Below are 23,114 nucleotides of genomic sequence, written 5' to 3'. Positions count from 1 at the left end.
CAAGCACTTCATCTGTGGCTCACCCTTGAGCTCTAACTCCCGAGCACTTACCCCCTCTGCCCTCTTCCTTGCTGTACTTGCACATTCTGAATACTCACAAGGCATAGTTGGTTTGTCCTTTTTCCCTCCCTGCTCTTATTAAATATTGTGTTTTGTAATTTATTTCATTCCTGTGTTCCCTCCCCTCGCCCTGTTCATGCTTTGAAACAGTATTTTACTTGCTGTATAAGTGCCTAACAAGCAAAACATACTAAACAAGAAGTGTACCCTTACTAGTTCTGTTGTAAACCACAGAAATTTAAAGAGGACAGGTGGAGTTAATTGCTCAACCTATCCTCTTAGGATATTTAGAAAAAGGGGAATGGGTTTCTTGATTCTAGCGATCCATAAGAAAAGTCAGCTGCTAAATGCATGTAACCACCCACTATTTCATTATTGAGGGTGTTTCTGAAGGTTATTTCTAAACACAAAAAGAAATAGACAACACCAAAAGAGAATTTGTAAAAAAGGGGAAAATTTCAATTGTGCGTATTCAATACTTAATATAACAATAAAGAGAAAAGTGGAAGAGAATTCACATATTGCATGTAATTATATACATTACAGGTGATCAACAAAATGCAAACAAATGATTAAGAAAGATGCATATAACAAAATAAAAACACAAAAGGCGATGCTTCGTAGTTAATACACTAACAAAGTGGTATTCTAAGGAGAGGATTCAGATGCAAGTGCAAAGTCCAAAATGAGTCCATTGCATCACAAATCCTCACTTGGATGCATTAGTTTATCCTTGATATAGCAGAGTTATTTAATGGAGGAATCAATGAATGATGCAGGGTCTTTAGATGCAAGATATCTGATCTCTGCCGACGTGGTAGAGTACTTATTGGTGACAGAAGTACAAAAAAACTGGGGTACATGTTAGCTGATGTTCCCTGTAGTCGTCACGTTTCGGGGGTGGTATATAGAGGTAAGTGCACCTTCATCAGGGCTCCTAATCGGGGACCCTGTATGGGGTTACATAGGTGTATGGTGAGTGGGGTTAGTGCTGCGGATGCCCATAATAATGAGGCATTGTTGATACTAATTAGCACTGGTGCGCCCCGTGCAGAAGGAAAATGCCAGGACCAGTTTATGTAGGTGGCAGACAAATCTGTAGAGCTTCACAGTCAATGCAGGAGTTCATAGAAGGGTGTTTCTATAAAAGGTTGTCTAGGAGAATAGGGGCACACGAGTTAAGTGCCAAAGTTGGATGTGGAGTTGAGCAAACAGCCCAATAGTAAAATAGCAATACTTTGAAAATTGCCTATTTGCATTGAGGTGGGAAAGGGACTAATACCTGAGAAGCTGTAACAGGGAAGACCGTGTGCAGCAAGTGTTGACAATGGCAGGTATTGGTTTTAGTCGTTGCAGTAAACTCCTAAAGTGGGGGAGCAAGCACAAAAACCACAGCCATATTTCAGTATAGACAGTGGCGTGTGCTTTTAAGCTAAATTTAAGTTTGGGGATATTACGGTGAGAGGCAATCAACAAGCTTTCATTAGGACCAACATATTGCTGGGATGCAGAATAATTGTACAAAAAATAAAGAATGTTTTGCAAGAGTCGAAGCTACCCACAGCGTTTGTGATTGGAGCTGAAAAAACGCCAGGGTAGTTCCGCATGCTGTATTAGAATGCTGTTTGTGCAGGCTATGTTACAGGCTGGGCGGTGAGTCTGAAAAGGGGGGAGGCGCAGCCAGGCACGCACACACTGACTGGTCCGTGAAGCTGGGCTGTCACGTGTGCGCGCGTGGCCGCAAGACCCCTGGGCTTACCTTGCACGGTTGCGAGCAGAGGGCAGCCGCTTCAGTCAGCTGGATTGGCGTGCGAGTCAATCGCAGTAACGCGCCTCTGGGGGGGGGGGGGGGGGCGAAGAGCAATGTGTGCGCGCGGCGTCAGGCGGGCATAAAGCTAGTTACTATGGGGATGACGCATGTGCACTTGCCAAGGACGTCGTGTTGATGCGCGTTGCCATGGGGATCGCGCGTAGTGAAAGCAGAGCCCGGGATGTGTCAAAATGCCAGACTGCTGGTTTTGTGAGTAATGCGCTCAAAGCGGGCCACTCGATCGTGCTGCTGTGAGGTTAAGGCAGTTGATAAGTCCAGCAGAGTACATAAAGGGCAAGTGTGGTGCTCTGCTCATTTTGTAGAACAATTGTGTGAAAAATTAAAGGAGCATGTTATGATGATTGCTAGTGCAAGGCGGTAAGAATATGCATAATTAAAACCTCATGGGGTGCAGATGGCGAATGGAGGTGTCTGCTAAAACTGACAGTTGGTGTGGGAGGGGAGTATTTTTCTGCCATTCAGCCTGTTTGTGTCATATGAGTGCAGGACCACAATGCATTGGTGTGGTCGAAAAGATGTTGCATAATGTTGGGCCGATGTTGAAGCCCTTATAATAAAGGTTGAAAAATCTCATTCAGGCCATGATGATAGGTGTCGAGCCTATGTATCCAGCATGCCTCTTTTTTAAGGAGGCTGTGTTGGATGTCGGGGCCTCCCTTAACCTTCTCAACCACCCACCAGAAGATATTATTGGGGGTGTGGTTGGCTGTCAAAAAATGTTCCACCAAAGGCGCTGATATGTTTTTACATCGAATTTTAGACCTGTGTTCAGATGTGCTCGTGTTGTCTGACCAATATATCGGAGGCAGCAGGGGCATTCAATGCAGTAAATAACGTTTCGGCTCTTGCAATTGGTAAGGTCCCTAAGAGTCCATTTCCGTGCCCCGATTAGAAAAACGCTCATCTTCCTAGTAAATTGGCAAGCAATGCAGTTGCCGCAGGGATGGTGGCCTTGTAGAGGTCGAAGGGCGCGAGTGGCATTTTTGGTTGGTTGGAACAAGGAGTGTACAAGATGTTCTCTGTTTTTAGCACGTTTATAGGAGAAACTAGGAGTTGGATCCTCAGGTAAATTCAAACGGGCTATATGCCAGTGCTTATTGATGATTTGCTTGATTTTCGAGGTATGAGTTCCAAAGGTAACTACACAGGTCAGACGACATAAACAGTCAATGTATTTCATTGTATGCAGCCGACATCCTGCTTTATATGTAAAACTATAGGAAAGTTCAGGGTCGTCAGGGTGCGGATGTCTGGAAAATTGCAAATCTTATTGACGTGGCCCACTGCACATGTCTACCGGCCATGTTACTGGGGTTAGATGCTGAAAAGGCAATTGACCGCATTGAGTGGCCTTTTGTCCGAGAGGTGATGAGGCTGTAATATCGGCAAAGGGTTCATAAAAGGGGCCTTTGCCCTGTATTGTTGTCCGACTGCTCGGATCTCTGCTAATGGCAGGGTTTCTCTCTGACTCGTGGGACCATGCAGGGATGTTGCCTCTCACCTCTACTTTTGCGCTGTCGGTGGAGCTGCTGGCAGTGTGGATAAGGGCGGCATGGGGAATACAGGGGATTCCTTATAGGGCTACTTCACACAAGATAGCCCTCTTTGCTGACAACGCGATTCTGACTTTGTCACAAGCCGAATCCTCTGTGTTGGAGCTCCGGGAGATCTTGGACGGCAGGTATCGGGGTTCAAGGTGAATCTGGGGAAAAACGAGGCACAAAATCTCACTTATGCACCGGAGACTCTCGACTTCCTAAGTGGGGGGCCGCCTTTACGTGGGCAAATGGGAAGCTCAAATACCTTGGGATCTATTTTACTCCCTGTTGCGGCGATCTATACAGTTCCAACTACCCAGCGCTCTTTGACGTCATCAGGGCTGATCTGCGATCTTGGGGGATGAAGGCTATTTCGTGGTTCCGGAGGATCCCCGCAATTAAAATGAATACACTGTCAAGGTTTTTTAACCACTTCGAAGCTCTTCTGGTCGTAGCTTCAGCGGGAGATTATGGGATATCTTTGGAAGGGCGTGAAGGCACAGATCTCTAAAGCTACTCTTTACAAACCAGGGGGGGGTGGTTCAACCAGACATGCGCCATTACTATAGGGCAACGCAACTAAGGGTCATAGCGATTGGGTCAATCCCTTCACAACCAAGGGGTGGTGTCACCTAGAGGAGGAGGCATGCGGGAAAACCTCTGAGATACATCCCGTGGCTACCCAAGGATGACAGGCTGTTGAGTTTATATGAACTCCCAGCCACTAAGGTGACTATGCAGGCTTGGGGCTCTCTTTTTCATCTCCCCCTAACCCAGATTAATTTTAACCTCAGCTGTCTCCCTGCCTACGACGGGATAGGCTTCTCAAGCTAGGTGCGGGGGGCAGGGGCTGTGAATTCCTGGTGCACCTGTTTGAAGGGGGCAGCATCTGGTCCTTCGAGTCCTCCTGTAAAGCAATGTTTGGTGTCGGAGAGAGATAGATTTCAATACTAGCCACTGCGACACTGGGTGATGCAACCGATCAATAGGCAGGCGGCCACTAGGGAGCCAACAGGGTTTGAAAAGCCAATATTCGCAGCCATCTCCCCAAGGAACTTGTATCTAGCCTCTATGCTTATTTGGGTGGAGGAGGGGAAGAGTTCTCTACCGGCTTATGTCCAGGCTTAGCACAAGGAGCGTGGTCTGGAGATCCCACACGGGGCATGGAGGCAAGTATGGAGATGGTTGAAAAAGGCAACTAGGAGTGTCCAGTATGCAGAAAAGGGGTTTAGGTTTCTGGCTAGGGTGTACCTCACACCAGATCGGATGCAGCTCATAGAGCGATGAAGTGTAAGTGGCCAGTGCTGGAGGGAGTGTGGAAGCGCAGAAGCACAGGTACCTACCTGCTTATATGGTGGCGCTGTCCCAAACTCACACGATACTGGAAGGGGGTTGTAAACACATTGAACAACATCTTGGGGATGACACTCCAGTTGGATCCCGTCATGCCTCCGTTGGGAGCCTTCCAATGGACATAACCAGAATATCCCTGTGTTACGCACTATGCTCCTCGTAGCAAGGGCTGTGATAGCATCCTTTTGGAGATCTACGGAGTACCTAATGTGAATGACTGCTCGTGGGCACGGTGTGGTCAGTGGTGGCTGCACCGAAAGTGGTAAATCTGAGGAGTTGGCTGTCTTCCAGAGGTGGGGAGAGTTCCTAAAATATGCACGGGACTACAGAGACTCTACCTGCCTGGCCAGGCTGCGGGCCATGGGTATGCTGGAAGGCTCCTAGAAACTTGCTCACCCCAAAGGGGTCCTGCTGGGGCCCAAAAATTACTGCAATCACGCCTCGACCTCAGTCATTGGATGTATGTGAAAATGATGGGTTTTGCCTCCGGTGATGATGTTTTTTGATGTATGAATAATGTTATGGTTTTCAACCGAATACCATGGGGAAGCATTTGTGAGGATGTTCAAAACTGAGGAACTCTGGGTAATCTATCGGATAGAGAGGAATTGGGGAAAAGTCTGTACTATCCCATTATGTTGGGCAAAAGGAGAGGAGCTGCATGGGTTGCCAATTAGAATAACAATCAAGCGTTTCAAATACCGGGTTATATAGGGAATGTAACATAAGTTGTCTTGTATATCTTTAAGCCACTTTTGGTGGCCTCGCTCTGCATGGCTATTTAGGGGGCTGGTGGGTAGGGAGAGAAAGCGGGGACATTAGAGGGAGATGCAAAACCTGTGGTGTTGAAGTGTGCAGGTGTGAAGTAACTGGTTACTGTGTGCCAATCTTCCCAAGGTTTTGGGAGAGAGACATGCAAGTATGTTATCCATAGTGTAGAGCCCAAGAGCTGATAGACTACAGCGCTTTGGGTCTACTTAGCCACTGATTTGGGTTAGTGCGATAGGGATGTGTTCGTAGGGTAAAGTGTTTTGAGTTCTCAGAGGGAAGTATGTATGTATGTATTTGTATAGCGCCGGAAGCCCGCAGGCATCGGGGCGCTTAGGACAAAAAACACATAACATAAAGACAAGATCTTACACTAACCTAAACTAGAGTCTACTTGACTCCTAACGGAGAGTTTCTTACTGAAAGATGAAAGTCTTGAGACGCTTCCTGAAGGCCAGATGATTTTCCTCTATTCTCAGGACCTCTGGCAGACTATTCCATTGTTGTGGAACCAGTACCACAAAGGATCTCCCAAGCCCTGTTTTCAGTCTGTATTTGGGAATGACCAGAAGGCCCATGCCTTCTGATCGGAGGCTCCTCTGAGGAACATATGGAACTATGCTTCTCTTTAAATAGCCGGGGGCTTTGCCATATAAGCACTTGTGTACCAACGTGAAGGTTTTAAATTTTATCCGCTCCTCTACGTTAAGCCAGTGAAGCGATCTTCTTTGGTATGTTACATGGTCCCTTCTATTCATGTTTTTAACCAGCCTTACCGCGTCATTTTAAATGACTTGGCATTTAGCCAAGTCTTTGGCAGTGGCTCCCATCATTAGGGCATTCCCGTAGTCCAGCCTTGACAGAATAATGGCTCTTGCTATTGTGGCCAGGTTCTTTTCATTCAGGAAGGGCTTTATGGCTTTTATAAGTCTGAGGTAGTAGGCCGTATTCTTTTGGAGGTAGTTGGTCTGCGCCTCAGAGTTGACCTCTGAGTTAACCATCATTCCCAGGGTTTTGACATGAGAGGAGACTTGAATCTTCACGTCCTTAATCTGAATGGATTTATACTCCCCTCCTAGTTTAGCTAATTGCTGAGTTGAACCAAATATCATCAATTCCGTCTGTGTCATTTAGACACATCCAATTGGCTTGCATCCACTCGTCAATCAGTCCATATACTTTCCCTATTATGGCAGTATCCGTATCGTGATTTCCGCTTCGCTCAAGAATGAGCTGTGTGTCGTCAGCGTAATTTGTAAAGAACACACCAGCCTTTACCAGGATACTGCATAGGACCCGTATATATATATATATATATATATATATATATATATATATATATATATGTTGAAAAGCATAGGGGACAAACTTGCCCCCTGTCGAACCCCAAAGAGTATGGGGCATGGGTCCGAAAAATTATTGCCCCAGTGGATTCTTGCCTGGCGGTCTGAAAGAAATGACACCAGCAACTTTATGGCTTCTTCAGAACAGCCCACGCTCTTTTTAAGGGCTTTAATGAGGAGCTGATGATCTACAAGATCAAATGCTGCGCTTAGGTCCAGCAGCATCAGCATCCCTATTTTGTTTCCATCCACCAGACCCAGCATGTGGTTCTGGAGATCCAGCATCGCTGTTTCCGTACTATGTGTGGCTCTAAATCCTGATTGTTGTTGGTGTAAAGCTGAGTACTTCTCTACATGCAATTGTAGCTGTTGGGTAGCTAATTTATCCAAAACTTTGAGTACAAAGTTGGAGTTAATTATCAGGCGGAGGTTGGCCGGGTCTTTGGGATCCAGGCCTGCCTTCTTTACCAAAGGGGTGATGGTGACCTTTTTCAGTACTTTGGGAACCTCGCCTTCCCTGAAAGAAGCATTCACTAATTCTAGAAGAATAGGGGTGAAAAGTTCTTTATACTGCAGAATAACACTTGATGGCAAAATGTTTTCTGCGCATGGTGTAGGTTTCATGTGAGACAGTGCTTCAAGCAGTTCGGCTTCCGACACTGTCTCAAATTTAAAGCGATCGCCACTGGGTCTAGGATAGTTTTCCATTAAAGGTGTTATCTGCATAGTAGATTCTCTGGCTTTAATGAGGTTACGCCTGGCTTTATCTATTTTAGCTGATAAGGCCTTCTGTACCATGTTACAGTCGTCTTCTGTAGGCTGACGAGGAGGTGTAAGGTTTTTAGGTTTTTCAGTACTCTTCAGGATGTTGAAGAGTTTATTAGTTTTGTTTGGTGCTTTTTCTATTTCTTAATTGAAGAAATTCTTCTTCGCCATTCTGATCCTCTCTATATATCTCATCCTTATTTTTCCAATTCTTTTTACTTTCCTCGTCTTTATCCGCTATCCACTTTCTTTCTAATGCCCTTTTTTCCTTCTTCATAGTTGAGAGTTCGGCAGAAAACCATTATTGATATTGTTTTTCTCACTAGCATGGTTTTCAGCAGAGCCTCGCGCTCTACCAATTCTGATAAGCACTTGGTGTACTTTTCTAGCAGTGTTGTGCAATTGTCTTGTTCATGAAAAGATAGCCTAATTTTATCTAAACATGACTGAATTTGTTCTTTATCCAGATTTTTAAAGTTCCTACTGCTTAGTTGAATATGTGGATTGTGTTGTGGAGGTTGTACCCGTAATAATACTGTAAATGAAACCAAATAGTGGTCACTCCAGATACACAGCGTAGTTTTGCAGTCCTTGATCTGTGTGTTAAAAGCACACAGCCAATCCAACTGGTTCCCCTGGGGGGGGTTGTCGCGTCCTCATTCTTGACTAACTTCACTTGTCTTGAAGTTGGCCTTACAAGACGAAACAACCTGCAACCCAGCACTGGCCTCTTGCCAACAGCTCCCATTTCACTAGCTCAAATCAGGACATATGTAGTACATCAATTAAATTAGCATGAATTCCTGACTAAACTGAAAAAAAAAATATATCCGAATTTTGTAACATGTTTCCACTATCGTAAATGGGGTGGGTTGCTATAGCCAAAAATGACCATAGTACCAGGTGTACTATATATTGTTTTTAGGTAATGCTGATGTTAATTCATGAATATTTTTTCTGTAGAGAAGACACATGCTGATTTGTTGAAGGGTTCCAGTCAATGCTCAAGATAGGATTCGGAAACAGGAGTATGTTACTCCCTATTTTTTAAAGTTGGGAGTAAAATTATTTTTATTTAAGTAAAAATGTAGGCCCAATTCCCAAGGACAGTATTTTATAAGGGAGTAAAAATGTTTTAACAGAAATGTTTTAGTAATATATTTTTCTTTGCACCTAGTTATTCATGCAGATTAGAGAATAATAGCAGTACAGAATACACTATTCTGATTGTTTGCACTGTAGCATTTCATATAACACCAAGTTGAACACATACAATCAAAATCACCATTTGCTAGGGTGCTCAAAATATGGCATTTGGGAGGACAGGGGACCACAATGTAGGAAGGAAGTACAGCTCAGAACCCTGTAGTTACATAGGCTGCAATCACCAGCAAATACAAAAGGTAAGGCATTTAGATCAGGATCCAAGCACTTTCCAATCAGACTTTGCTTAACATTACAAGCTCTTGGAAAGGAGAATAGCAGTGAGAAAACACGTGTCCAGGGAGAGCATTAAGTGAACCTTCAGGTGGTTGCAACAGGTATGACAGTGTACAGTAAATCTTGTTTAGCAGTGGTGGGGTTTATCCATCAAAGATGGGGGGGGAGGGGGTACATGCAAGAAGTCCGATTTTATGTTCCAAACGAACTGAGCTTGAAGTGCCAACGTGTGCAGGCAAAGTACGAGGGAGAATATGGCTGTGCTCCGTTTGTCTTGTCAAGTACTTGCTGAGTAGGAGAGTTAACGTGTTCGCAAACGAGACTGATTAGTGTAGGAAGTACCCATCTTCCTGCCCCACCAAACATTTAGTCAGCAAACAAACAAATAGTAATTCACGGCTGCACTTAAAAAAAAAGTTTCAAATGATTCCCTTAAAAAATATTTAGCACAGACCATGCACTACACTTCAAATATTGATGCCTTTTCTATGTTTAGCATATTAGTATTTGAACTGTGCAGAACCAAACAGATCTTTCTGCAAACCTGGCGGAGCAGTCTGAATCTTAGAAGCTCCATGATACTATCAGACAGAATAAAAAAAAAAAAAACATTGGTCACCCTTTGTGCATATTCTCAGCCTTTGAAATGGTGGGCAGCGGAAGATTGAATGGCGGCTTCCAGTACCTAGGAAATGGTTTATCGTTACAAGATCATGATGTATTCTGGTAATGTTACACAGATTGCCATCAGCTCTGAATAGAGAAATGACAGTGAACATGCAGAGAGGCCTTACAACATAGTTAATGCCAAGTTTCAAACAGATGCAGAACTTAAACAGAGAAGAGGAGATGGGTAAGTCTATGCATGCATGTCCCAATTAAATTAAGATTCATTGCAACCACTCGCGTACCTTTGGGCATCATATAAAGTGCTGAACTAGAAGCAATTTATTTTATTCAAATAAAATATACTGAATTGTTTACAATCCATATAAAAGAACAAACAGTTTCGGACTCTTCCCAAAGAAATTGAATCAGAAAGACCAGTTCTATCAGAGTTCTCCATCCTCCTGCCAGTCTTCCAATGCCCAGTCAGGCATTTTGGTAGAATAATCAAAGAGTGCACCTTTGTAGCGCAGTGCATGTAGATACATCACCAAATCTTTGGGTGTGGGGTCAGACCTTGTCAACTTGCATTCTCCACACAAAGGATCTTTGAGACCCATTGAACCGTCCTGTTCCTCATTTAAAGCATCCCCTATGGTTCCAGTTTTACATTGGTCTATTTGGTTGGCAGAGACCTGGCATAAACTAGGGGTCGCTAGTGGGTGTTCAGGTTGAGAGCACTTACTGTCCAAAATGCCAGCTGCATTCTGATCTGGTAGGTCCTTTGTAAGCAGTGGGTGTTCAGGTTGAGAGCACTTCCTGTCCAAAATGCCAGCTGCATTCTGATCTGGTAGGTCCTTTGTAGGCAGTGCACAAGCCACGGGGTTTACAGTGTGTGTGCTGTCTAGCACAAACTTCAGCTCTTCCTCTGGCAGATCCAAGACATCCAGGCTCTGCTTTAATCTGTGCTCCTCTACCAATGCCTTAAGAAGCTCATCGTCAGTTTTATCAAGTTTCCCACCTTTTCCCTTGTTGGGACCCCAAGCATCTGTATTGTAGATTGGGTCATTGATAATTGCATGACCCAAGAACTGTAAATGAACTCTTATCTGGTGTGTGCGTCCAGTATGTGGAAAGCACTTAACAACGCTGGATTTTCCATTGTAACTGAGTCTTTGGAATACAGTTTTAGAAGCCTTGCCTTTAGGGTCAACTCTGCATACTCCGACCTTGTAAGATACAACCAGAATAGGCTCCTCACAGACCAGTTCACCTTCGGGAAACTCTCCACGTACACGGCATACATACTCCTTCTCCAGCTGCAGAAAAAGATTAGAATTAAAATTACAACTTTTCATAAGGTAGCAAAAAGATGAATACTAGTAGGCCTTCTATCAGTTCCTCGGTAAGATTTCAAAGGGATACTCTAAGTAAGAACAAAGGGGCTTCATTCCATCTTCGGATTGTGAACAGGTTACAATTAGTAAGTGTAATAGCTAAAACAGAACATAAGGAGGCCGAGGTCACCGAATATGGGTTCGCTGTTCTGAACTGGAGCATAATGGATAACAGCAGATACACTTGCTTGAAGGATTTACGACAGCTGCGCAAGATAGATAAAAAGATGACATGGATTACTCAGTTGATGCTGAATCAGCTTCAACTATTAGAGATGAAGGTCTGCTGAAAAGGCAATGAGTGAGTACCAGACTCTAGCCTTCGTGACATGGAATTGGCAGTGTGTAGTACATTTTTTCTGTTCTGTCCCTGGAAGTGAACGCACAACAAGTATTTTTTTATTGTTATTTAAGCAGCCAAATAATGACTTAATAACAGCACATAGTTAAAATACCACGTTTCGTGATCACCATTACAAAATCTTATATTCAGGAGTAAAATCCACCACACACACAAATAATATAAAAGGGTAATTAGAAAGGGATTGACGGGAAATGTCAATTGTCTCATGGTACCCCGTCATCCCATACACAATCAACCCATCAGTCTAACATCCCTTATTGATATTCTCAAGTCTTTCTTTTATAATTACCCAAAAAATTGTGTAGTGATATATCAAGGGGATATCTTCTCCTCTCATAAAATAGTCGCATGCTTCGTGGGTAACTCAAGCTTCCCCATTACGATTTCCCACCACCCTAAATGCTCTGAATCTATTCTGATTTTTTTAAAAAAGGGCAAAGTACAAGATGCTGTCTCGTGGTCTTCAAATGTACCTGCTTGCAGAATCTGCACTTTTGGTCACTCCTAGGGATCCCACATCAAGCATCCAGCACGTCAAGGGCATATTCAACCCTCAAAAGGGAATTTGGAGATTTCCCAACATACCTAGCCATTTTTCCCAGAGTAGACTCCTCCGGTAAGTAGTTCTGAGAGCTACTCCAAGTTGCTAGGTTCAACCAGTTCGGCAGCCTGTCTACACTATTGATTTCTACCTTCAATAATTCTTTTAGTCTACACTCTGGGATCTTGGTTATTTCAAACCTTAATCTGCAACTCCATGCAGTAGTCTCGTTCACCATGGTGGAGAGGAGAGTTCTTATGGAAAGTTCCTTCTTTATGCTCGCCTCTATCGCTAAATATTTTAAAAGAGTATGATCCTCAACATTGGCCAATCTCCTATAATATCTGACCCTTCTTGCCCGGAAGAGAAAGTCCAAGAACTAAATATTCAATGGACAGGTTCTTGTGGAAATTAAGCTACAATCTGAGGCAGCTAGACTCTCCCCCCCCCCCTCAATTATTTTACCTTAAAAGTAGCCCAGAATACATAAGGAGTTGTAGAATGTTTGCACAACCTTTGCCTGAATCACAGCGTCAACAGAATAACCTGCATAATGTTTGAGGCCCCTCCTCCCCCCCACCCGACTTATTTTTTGGCCACAGTCCCCCCAGATGTTCTAGTTGAGATCTCCATGAAAGCTGTTGGTCAATGAACAAATATTTGTATGCTGCAACACATTCCATGCTACTGCCATTTAATATCCACATATACTTTTTCTTTGTTATATTGTCTAATATTCATCTTTAAGTTATGTATGTTAGCAAATGTGGCCAGCTTGTCAATAAGTACCTGCAATCCCAGGGGAGTTGTATCTATTGGCAGGAGATTCAAAAAATGGGCTCCTGGTTATGGACCTATTCTACCCAGGAGGGTTACTTTAAGACAAAAATTACAATTGAATAGGTACAAAGAAGAGTGCTCTAATGAAAACACACGGTTTCATCCCTTATTACCCTCTGCATTAAAGGAGAAAAAGAAAGAAACTCACTTTTTTTGTTGTTTGGAGAAAATAATAGTTTGTTTATCTATGCAGTTGAAAAAATCAACATAGAGTGAACAGTTCTCCAAATAACATAACATCACACGGTTTAATGAAACCAACCGTACAGGCTTATAGGATATATTTACAAACACATGGGGTCACATAGTTTGACACAACAGTCGTGTAAGTAACGCAAACTCAATCAAAATACATAGTTTGTTATGGTGATTCATATACTTCAGTATAAAACAACACAATTAGACAAAGTAAGCAACAACAGAAAAAAAGGGGTTCGTGAATTGACAATTGGTAGTGGACAGTGACAATGCACTGTTGTTCGGGGTGCGTCTACACCAAGGTGTTTCGGCCGTTTAGGTGGACCAATTATGTCCCAGCATATGTACGGCCTTCATCAGGACGAAGTGCTGCACGGGGTGGAATAGGTGCTGCAGGGGAAAGGGAAAAACTCGTCAGGGGAGTGTGTTCGAGCGTGTATCATTTAAACAAAGGAATAAATCCATTGGCAGGAGGGCATCCTGGTAGCCCAGCCAAGGTGTCTTACCCCCTCACCTCCCAATTTCAGGGGAAAGAGTTCAGCTTCTCGAAAATAATCAGACAGGTCTGCAAGATACAATTAAAAGCATTGTGGGAAGAATGCACCCTTGCTTCAACCCTGTACATGTAGGGATGGACTCTAAGACGTCCCACCTGGTCAAGTCTAACTTTAACGGTTGTGTTTTGATACGGAAGAGCTATCAGATTTAAAAGACCAGCAGGGATTCCCCAGTTTTGTAGCCAATTTCTATACTCCCGCTTAGCACCCTTAATGCTCGTTATGATCTCCAAAGAATATGCATCAACCCGCATGATCTCTTTAATCTAGTTTCTCAGGGACCTTTTTTTATCCCGTATCCCCTCATCAGCCATACAGAAAAGGGGTGTATCGGCCACTTTAACTCCCTAAAAATTGGCAAACACTCTAAAAAAAAAAAAAATAGGAAGTAGAAATACTCCCAATAAAAATCAGAAAATGACATGCAGAATCTTGCATCCCTGCTTTCACCCTCACAGCTCCATGGATATGTTTGGACCAGTAGTGCACATAGTACCACAGGAAGAAACTACTATTTTACCTGCCTGATAACATTTATTCTTCCAATGTGCGTGAATAACTAGCTGCAAAGAAATAAACATTACAAAACTTTTCCCCTTTTCAGTTAAAATATATTTTTACTCACTTCTAAAATACTCTCATTGGGAATTGGACTTGCATTTTTACTCCCATCAAAATAGTTTTACTCCCAACTTTAAAAAAAAAAAGGGAGTAAAATACTCCCACTTCCAAATCTGATCTGGAGCACTGCCCCAGATCATGTGTGCTTATGTTTTACATAGCCATTTGGAGCAAGTTTATAGCACCTACTAGGCATTGCTTTTTTTTGTTTTCGGTAAGCAATGCTCCATAACCTGTGCTAAATGGTTTTCAAATTGGGCAATCAAAGAAATAGCTTTAATTTCACTATCGTTTTCTTCCGTAGTCCGGGAAGGTAGGCGAGTTGCTGCCTTTCGCACATCAATATATTTAAGGAACTGCAATCCTTACACTAAAACAATGTCATTAGTTTTTGTCATAGTTCCCGGTCTCTACTGAAGGTAGTTGCCTGCTATGTTAAGCTCAATATCCCCCGTTTCATCTCAATCTTCTTTTGCCTCATGCGATACACTGCTTAGAATCAAGGGGTAGTGATCACTTTCTTCACGTGGCTCCACTATAAAGCTTGTAACATAGCAAAAACACTGGGACGACTCAAAGCAAAAAGTCCAACATCGAGAAACTCATGGTACTGACCCTGGTATATCACCGTTAATCGTACCATTAAACATGGTAAGTTGTAAACTTTGTCAAAACCTAAGCCAGCAACAGTCTCTATCATCATTGTAAGGAACACATGGTGGCAACAGTAAAGACAGACAAAAGTGATCACAGTTCAAGGGTGTTTATTAAACTGTATGAATGGGTTGGAAAAACGCCTAATCTAAATCTAAGACGGGAGCAAGCTACGACCATCAAAATAATAATAAAGGCAGTCCTAGTGGCATCTTGTGAAATAAAAGGGCCTATACTGAAAAAAACGATTGCCAATACAAAGCTAAGTACAAAGGAGTGTGGGATAATGTTCACAAGAAAAGAAGAAGTGTTCACAAATTATAAGTCAGGACGTTATAGCCGGGGGGACTCCCTTCCCTATGTTTTTAGTACGGGACAAGGTGGGACTCCTGAGCACAGCACACTCTCGGGCTTCCCCAGCACGAGGCTACAGTTACTTTCACGCATATCGCAACCTTCTGTGGTCAAGCCACTTTTCTACAAAAAGTCTTTCCTCCAAGGACCTGATGTGTTCAAAATACCAAAACAAACGTTCCTTTCAGTAAGTACTTAGGGTGATGACTTTTCAACCCTGGATCCCTCTATTCTGGAATGTTAGCCTGCCTCTGTTGGGTTCAATAGGGGTCTTACTCAAAAGATTTCACCTTTTGCATTCACAAGTCTCAATGTCTTTTTAAACAATCTGTCACTGTGGAAATTCTTCAGTCAGGTTCACTCCGGTCAATACAATTTTCATGGGGTTATGGTGTCCCCCGTTCTGCAGGCATTCCTCAGCCGGGTTAACATTTGCCAATTCAGTTCCCTTTGCTTTTTCATGCTATGGGATTAACTTCCCTTAGTTTTCCTTTTAGTTACGTGTCAAAGACTTTCGGCTGAACAATGGGTTTTACTCGACCCTTGTATGACCACTTTGACCTTTTCCGTTGGGCTCTCCTAAGGCCATCTGGTATCAGTAGTTTCAACAAAAAGGGGACCAGCCAGAGTCTTTCGAGTGAGCACCCACATGGTGCCGGACCACTCTTCTGCTGGTCTTTTTGTGCCCTTTTAACAGTTCAGTAACACACATCTTTGTTCTGTAGTTCACCTTATGTTGCCATTTGTAACCTTTGCTCAACACAGTTCGGTTTAATATTGGTTCTCCCTCAGACTCATCGGCTGTGATTAACTGCTTAGCTTTTCTGGTCTCTGGAGTTAAGGACGATACCATAGTAGCAAGCGTCGGTCCCAGCATTGGTGATCAGCGCAGGAGGGCTCTGTGCACCATTGAAATCTGTTGCACCACACGCTGGTTATTGTTCGAGGTCTTATGATTACTTTCACAGAGGCTCCGCGGATCTGGGTTGAAAAGGGCAAGGACACTTCTATCCTCGTCATCCCTTTGGTTCTCGCCGCCTTTCTCCTCCTCTTGAACCGCTGTCCTAGAATATCTGCCTTGCTCTGCAGGCTGCCTTGCTCGTAGTGTGCTCATATGCTCCACCTTTTATCCATGCGCCTGTTAGTTCTCCTACCCTCACCTTAGTCGAGAACATCTTCTCTGAGGTAGCCAACTCCCTGGCACCCCTCAGACTGTCTAAAGGAACCAAGCATAGATCGGAGCCGTGGTTCTCTGACGAGCTTAAGCTAAAAAACTAACCTACAGACAAACCGAAAGGAACTGGAGATTGGATTATCTGCCATCGGCAAAGCTCATGTTTCGTAATGCGCTCTCTGACCATCATAAGGCTATGTCTCTAGCTAAGAAGGCTTTTTTGGGGCCAAGGTACAAGCTGCTATAAACAAGCCCAAGCCCCTCTTTGAACTAGTCAGCTCTCTATCTGCTCTGCTTAAAACAGGCTCTGCGATTACTCCTTCCCAAGCCCTGTGCGACTCGCTATCATCTTAATTTTCCTCCAAAATTGAAACTATTGGTGCTGACATTGCTAAAGCAGCCCCCGCCACTGGCATTCTTCTCCGTTTCCCTTGGCTGCCTGCGCCTACTGCCCAGTGGTCCTCCTTTCCCGTGTTCTCTGATCCGGAGATACTTAAGGTTATTAAGGGCCTTAAATCTGCCTCTCCGGCATTCCGCTTACTCTGATCAAAGATGCTGTTAATGAGATACTTCCCCATATTACCGCGGCTATTAATGACTCTTTTCAAACTGGCTCGATTCCTAGTCAACTGAAACATGCTTTCGTGCTTCCTCTTCCTAAGAAGCCATCCCTTGACCAAGAGGTAATGGCTAACTAACGACCTATCTCCCTGATTCTCTTCTATGTGGAGGTCCTTGAGGCTGTTGTCTCCCCTATTCTTTCTTCGTTTCTAGAGTCTTCTGTTTTTTTTTTTATCCCTTTCAATCTGGCTTCTGCCCCAGAAGAGGAACGGAATCTGTCCTTAACTCTGTAATGAACGATCTTTCTCGGCTGGTCGATCAGGGTGGGGTAGGTGCGGTACTGCTGCTAGATCAGTCGGTCATGTTTGACACGGTCGACCACCTCACTCGCCTGTCCGACACTGGTATCTCAGGTCAAGTGCTTGACTGGTTCCAGGCTTTTTTTATCCAATCGGACCAAGTCAGTATCTTTGCCCGCTTTATGTTCTCTTCCTGGTCTACTCTCCTGCGGAGTTACCCAGGGATCGGCTCTCCCCCCCATTTTGTTCAATGTATATCCGTCCACTTCTGCAGTAGTCAGTCCCAGGGTATGGAGTCTATGGTGGGGTGTCACTATGACACCCCTGTGTTACTGCACGGAGGGTGCTGTGTAACACACATAGTAAAAACACATGAGATCCTATGGAGTAAAGGACCCCATAGCCCATAAAACACATTAACAGTCAAAGGAACACCATAAATCATGTCCAAGAGTGGGAGAAAAAGAGTCTCACTCTTGGCAGGAGAAAAAAACAAACTCCAGAAATCCAGCAAAGCTGCTGGGGGACTCACTAGGTTAGGAAATTCAGCTTAAAGAGAGAATTCTCCCTAACAACACCTATACCAGTGCTTCCTCCAGGCAAGCCCTCACAAATATTATTTTTGTCGTTCCCTCGCCAGAACTATGGACTCTCCATATGGTCTCTGTGCTTTCTCCTTTCTCTACTCCTCCTATTAATGGTGGCACCCAGTGGGAGGCTCTCCTGGCCACCTTCCACTCCTCTAAGGTCATCATTAATGTTTGCCTGAATAGTACCGTCTTGGTCCAAGGCCCTCAGGCCAACCTTCTCCTCTTTGACAGACGCTTCTCACGCCTCATCAATTTCCTATCTTCTCCTGCTGTCCGCTCTTCCTTCCAGAGCTTCCTTGCCTCCCCCTCGGCTACCTTGCCCTCTCCTCCTTCCTCTTCTGCCCCCCCCCCCCTCGTGCTTCTTCTACACCTCAGCAGGGCATACCTCTGATTTTACCCCTCCCCGGAACCTTCTCCATATTGCCACTAAACACTTGCTCAGCTGTCAAACACTCCTCTGACATCTGCCGCCTCCTCAAAGAACTTGACCTCAATGTCCTCAGTCTCTCTGAGACATGGTTCACGGCCAGCTCTGTCACAAGCTTTGACACTCTCCTCCCAGGCAGCTACAAGATCCTCTCGGCGCCCAGGTCTAATTGTTCCGGAAGGGGTGTAGCCCTGTTCTTCCCCGAGTAGATTACTGCCTCTGTCATTCCTACACAGGCCTACTCCTCTTTCGAATGCCTCATTGCAGGCTTTCTCTCTCTCCTAGCCATTCCCTTACTTTGGCTACCATCTATGGGCCACCTGGTCAGATCTCCTTATTCTCCGAGTGGGCTGACCTCTCCTCTTCCCTCCTGGTCTCAACCACTCAACTCCTCCTTCTTGGAGACTTCAACATCCACCTGGATGCTTCCCGTCCTTCCTCTGGACTCTTTCGAGACCTCTGCAACTCTCTCTCTCACTCACTCTCTATCCTCCCCTCTGGCCCGACTCTGCAGGGCACACTCTGGATCTTCTGATCTCTACATACCTTCCCCTTTCTATTCCTCTCACCACTCCTCTTCTCCTGGAGTGATCACTTTCTCCTTTCCTCCCAGTTCACTCTCTCCACCCCTCAGGCCAAGACAACTCCAGCACTGCCACCTACCTTCTTGGTTATCCGACCCATTAGCGTCTGTCAGTTGAGGTTTTCGCCACCACTTTCTCAATCCCCCTCTCACCCCCCTTCGGGTGATTCACACCCTGACACAGCCCTTTCAATGCTCTACTCTGCAATATCTGATATACTTGATGTTCTGAGGATCCGCTTGAAGCCCAAAGCCAAGTGTAATTCCTGGTATGACTTAGACCTTGTCACCCTTAAACACAAGGGAGAGGAAATGGCGTGCTTCCTGTACATCCTCTGATAAACTGGCCTGCTGCCTGCTCCAAAGGCAATACCGGCTCTCTGTCCACACCAAGAAGAGAGCCCTCATCCAAGCCTGTGTCTCTGCGGCATCCAACAACTCGGCCGAACTCTTTAAAATCCGCAATCCTGCTGCAGTCTCTACCTCGCCTGTCCCCTCCCAGGGCCTCTGCATGGCCCTGGCTTCTCATTTCATCTCCAAACCTCAGGACATCCTGTCCCCTCTCTCTTCCTCCCCTCCTCCTACCTCTTCTCCCCGCTCTTCCTCTGTGGCCACCTCTCCTCCCTCATTCTCTGACTTCCCCTGTTCTCCCCAGATGAGGTTTTATTTATGTCGAACCTGGTTCCTCTAAAACCATCAAGGACCACATTGAAACCCTGGCTCCTGCTTTGGCTGACTTCTGCATCCACTCCTTCACCACTGGAGTCTTCCCTTCCCTCCCCTGAAGCACTCCCTTGTGCACCCTCTTAAGAAACCCTCAGCCGACCCCTCCTGCCCTGCTAACTACCGCCCAATCTCCATCACTCCTTTCCTGGGCAACCTCCTGCAAAAGCTGGCCATCTCCCAGCTTAATCTTCACACTGAATTGGTTGGTTGTCTCCATGACCATCAGTCTGGCTTCAGAGCTGCCAGAAGCACGGAAACTGCTCTCCTGAACACCCGTGAGAAGACCTGCTCTCCAACCTCGACTCCAATACCCCCTCTGTCCTCATCTTACTTGATCTCTCTTCTGCCTTTGAAACGGTCAACAATGCCATCCTGCTCAACGATAACCTGGGTATCAACAATCAGGCCCTGGTCTGGCTGACCCCTTTCCTCTCTGATCGACCCTCCTAGGTCCAACTTGGGTCCTTCCTCTCCTCCATCTCTACTTGTGGTGTTCCCCAGGGTTCTAACCCCTCTCCCTGGCTGTTCAAGCAATATCCGCCACTTCTTGCCCACCGCATTGCCACTCTCTGACCCAACTTTCAGTGCTATCCGTACGACACTCAGCTAATTTTTTGGCTCCTTTCTGGCACCTCTTCTTCTCTCATCTCTGACGGTCTGTCCGCTATCCAGGAGTAGTGTGCCGCCAATGATCTCTGCCTTAATGCCAGCAAGACAGATTCTCCTTATCGGCACACCTGCTTCCCTCCTTTCCTGTCGCTCTCTGGCCAGCCTCTCTTGGCCCTCTTCCTTCTCCCACCTGTGAGGCCAAAAACCTCTGGGTCATCTTCGACTCCACTCTCTTTCTCTCCTTACATCTCCGACGTCTCTAAGAAGTCACACTACCAGCTGCACCTCCTCAGAGGTATTCTTCCTTTCCTCTCCTTCCCCCAGCAGCTCACTGTCTCCAGAGCTCTGGTTCTCTCTAGGCTGGATTAGTGCAACAGCCTCTTTCTAAATCTGCCTGCTTCTACTCTCCACCCTCTGCAACTCATCCAGAACAGGACTGCCAGATTTGTCGTTGGCCTCAAGCCCAGGGATCGCATCTCTCCGCGACTAAAATCTCTACACTGGCTCCCAGTGGCTGCAAGGATTAAGTTCAAAACCCTCTGCATCATCCACAAGTCCTTCTGGGGCCTTAATACATCCAACTCTCTCTTCCTAAAGATCTTCCTTCTCGAGCTCTTCACTCATCTGCCTCCAATTCCCTCAGGGTCAGTCGTTTCTCAAAGCAACAAGTTGGTAGTAGATCTCTTTCTTCGGCTGGGGCCTCCCTCTGGAACAGCCTCCCTGCCGCCCTAAAGCTTGAGAAGAACCATCTCCGGAAGCACCTCAATACCTTCCTCTTTGCTTCTGCTTTCTCTCCTCCTCTCCCCTGCTGAACTCCTGACTGAAACTGCACTGGTCACCTGGCTACCCTCTGGTCTGAGGCCCAGGTCCCCTTCCCTGCCAGCTGCACACCTGTACTGCCTCCCAGGCAACCCCTGCACTTGGGGGCTGATTCTGTATCGTTAGAGTCCTAACCAGCTCTTGACACTTGATGTCTGTACTTACCCCTGCACTTGCCATTAGCTGGCTGCACTTTTACCTACTGTTTTTATTTATTCTATTTATTTTTTACTGTTGATCCTATGTATTGCACTGCCCCCTCCTCCTACCCGCACTTTCCCTTTCCCCCTCCCCTGAACTTGCGCGATCTCAAGGTCACCTGGCTTAGTAAGATCGTGGTCTCGGTCTTCCCTCTGTTCCCCCTCCCTTGTCTCGTCGCGCTTTGAAACACTTGTGTATAGGCGTGTTATAAATGCCATATCATATCAATTACCAAAGGGATTTACAGTAATCGGACCAATTAACAGATATTCACTTCCCACCTCAATTTTTACGATGTCAAAGGAGTGGAGCACATTCAGAATCAACCCACCTTTTGGCATTTCTTTGGACCCCTCGGTATCTTGGTGTTATCTTCCATCAAACATAATCGGCTCTGTTGCCAAGGTTTCCTGCAACCCTACAACAGCACAACCCTCCATCATTATACCCAACCCATCTTCCTCCCCATAAGGAGAGTGGCCTCTAGTGTTCCACGATATAACAGCGGGCCGACTGTTCGGGTCTGCAGAGGATATGTGGTTGAAGAGTACCAGCCACCCAGGACCAATCCTCCACCCTTGTGTGTCTTGGTTCTTATGGTATCTTCTTTCCTCTTTAAATGAGTGTTCTGTGTGCCTTCGTACAGGATCGCGATCATCAATTTATCTTCTGCTATAATCTTATTGGCTGTACCTTGCCACCCTGCTCTTTGCATACCATTATGTACAGTATTGTTGAAAAGGAATGGTTTAGATTATAGAAAGTAAACACCAGACTTCCAACCAATAAACTAATATAAAATATTAACACCCCATACCATCAATGTCAAAATTCAACATGTTGATTATTTCTTTTAAAAATAGAATAATCATTCACCTAGGAGTTTGCTTTTTGTTATTACATTTGTCCAAAATGTATATCATTTAAGATCCAACCGGTTCAGAGCAAGTGGGGCGGTGGATGAATACGAACACCATTCTTGGAGGTCTCGATTCATCATGCAGAGGCAGATACGATGCAGTCCTCTCTTCACCCCCTAAAACCGTTCTGGCATTTTTAAAACTGAGGAGCAGGTGCTCTTTCAATAATACAATAAAGAAATTAAAAATTAAGAGTAAATAGAGAATATGTTCCTGAGAAGAAGGATTAATTGAAAACCAACACCAGGCAACTGTTCAAAGAGAAGAGCTCTGCCCCGCAGTTGCATAGTCTTGGTGCGTTGGCTGGATCTTTTTTTAGAAGGCCACGATTGAGAAAAACACCACTCATGAAGTTTTAGGAAGCAGTTCCATTATATGCACAGTGGAAGATCTATATAAGATACAGCGCCCAGAGGAATGTTCCAAGCCACAACAACGGAAACATGTGAGGGTCAAAGGGCAGTAGGATATGATCCAGTTATATGGCCTACAAAAGATGGAATGTGTATAGTTTAGGAGTAGATTGTGCAATACTTAGACACTGTTCACTTGGTGTGGTGATGGAAGTTGGCCAAATTATCTTAAAGTTTAAAATGACAAAATGAGGCAGCATTATACAGGAGATACATTTTGGACAAATGAATAACAAAAAGCAAACTCATAGGTTGATGAGGAAAAAAAATTCTAAACATTTTTGTAAGATATAAAAAAAATTATAACCATGTTGAATTTTGACATCGATGGCATTGGGTGTTAATAATATTTTATATTAGTTTATTGGTTGGAAGTCTGGTGTTTTCACCCTAGAGGCAGGGGATTCTATTGTTTATATAGTATGATTGTATCCGGGGGGGGGGGGTAAATGCTTCTATGCCATAGCAAATCTAAATCTGTTTGCTTTGACAATGCTGGTTTAAGTTCAGTGCAATCAAAAGAAGCAAGGACATACATATAGCTTATAAATCAAGCGACTGA

The 23,114-nt window shown here is 44.8% G+C and overlaps 1 protein-coding gene across 1 annotated transcript in view; it reads right to left on the bottom strand.

The window, feature by feature from the left end:
• Window positions 1-10,036: 10,036 nt before the first annotated feature.
• Window positions 10,037-23,114, bottom strand: part of RPUSD2 (RNA pseudouridine synthase domain containing 2) — a 47,615-nt gene continuing 34,537 nt past the window's right edge. The window contains exon 3 of the mRNA XM_069637558.1: window positions 10,037-11,023. Coding sequence (XP_069493659.1) covers window positions 10,151-11,023 — 873 coding nt within the window. The 3' untranslated portion in view covers window positions 10,037-10,150. The remainder of the gene's footprint in view (window positions 11,024-23,114) is intronic.

This window comes from Ambystoma mexicanum, chromosome 14 (genome assembly GCF_040938575.1).
Source record: "Ambystoma mexicanum isolate Mex_15411 chromosome 14, UKY_AmexF1_1, whole genome shotgun sequence".
In the NCBI taxonomy this organism is placed as follows: domain Eukaryota; kingdom Metazoa; phylum Chordata; class Amphibia; order Caudata; family Ambystomatidae; genus Ambystoma; species Ambystoma mexicanum.
The sequence above is the reverse complement of the archived record's forward strand: the minus strand, read 5'-3'. Positions and strand labels throughout refer to the sequence as shown.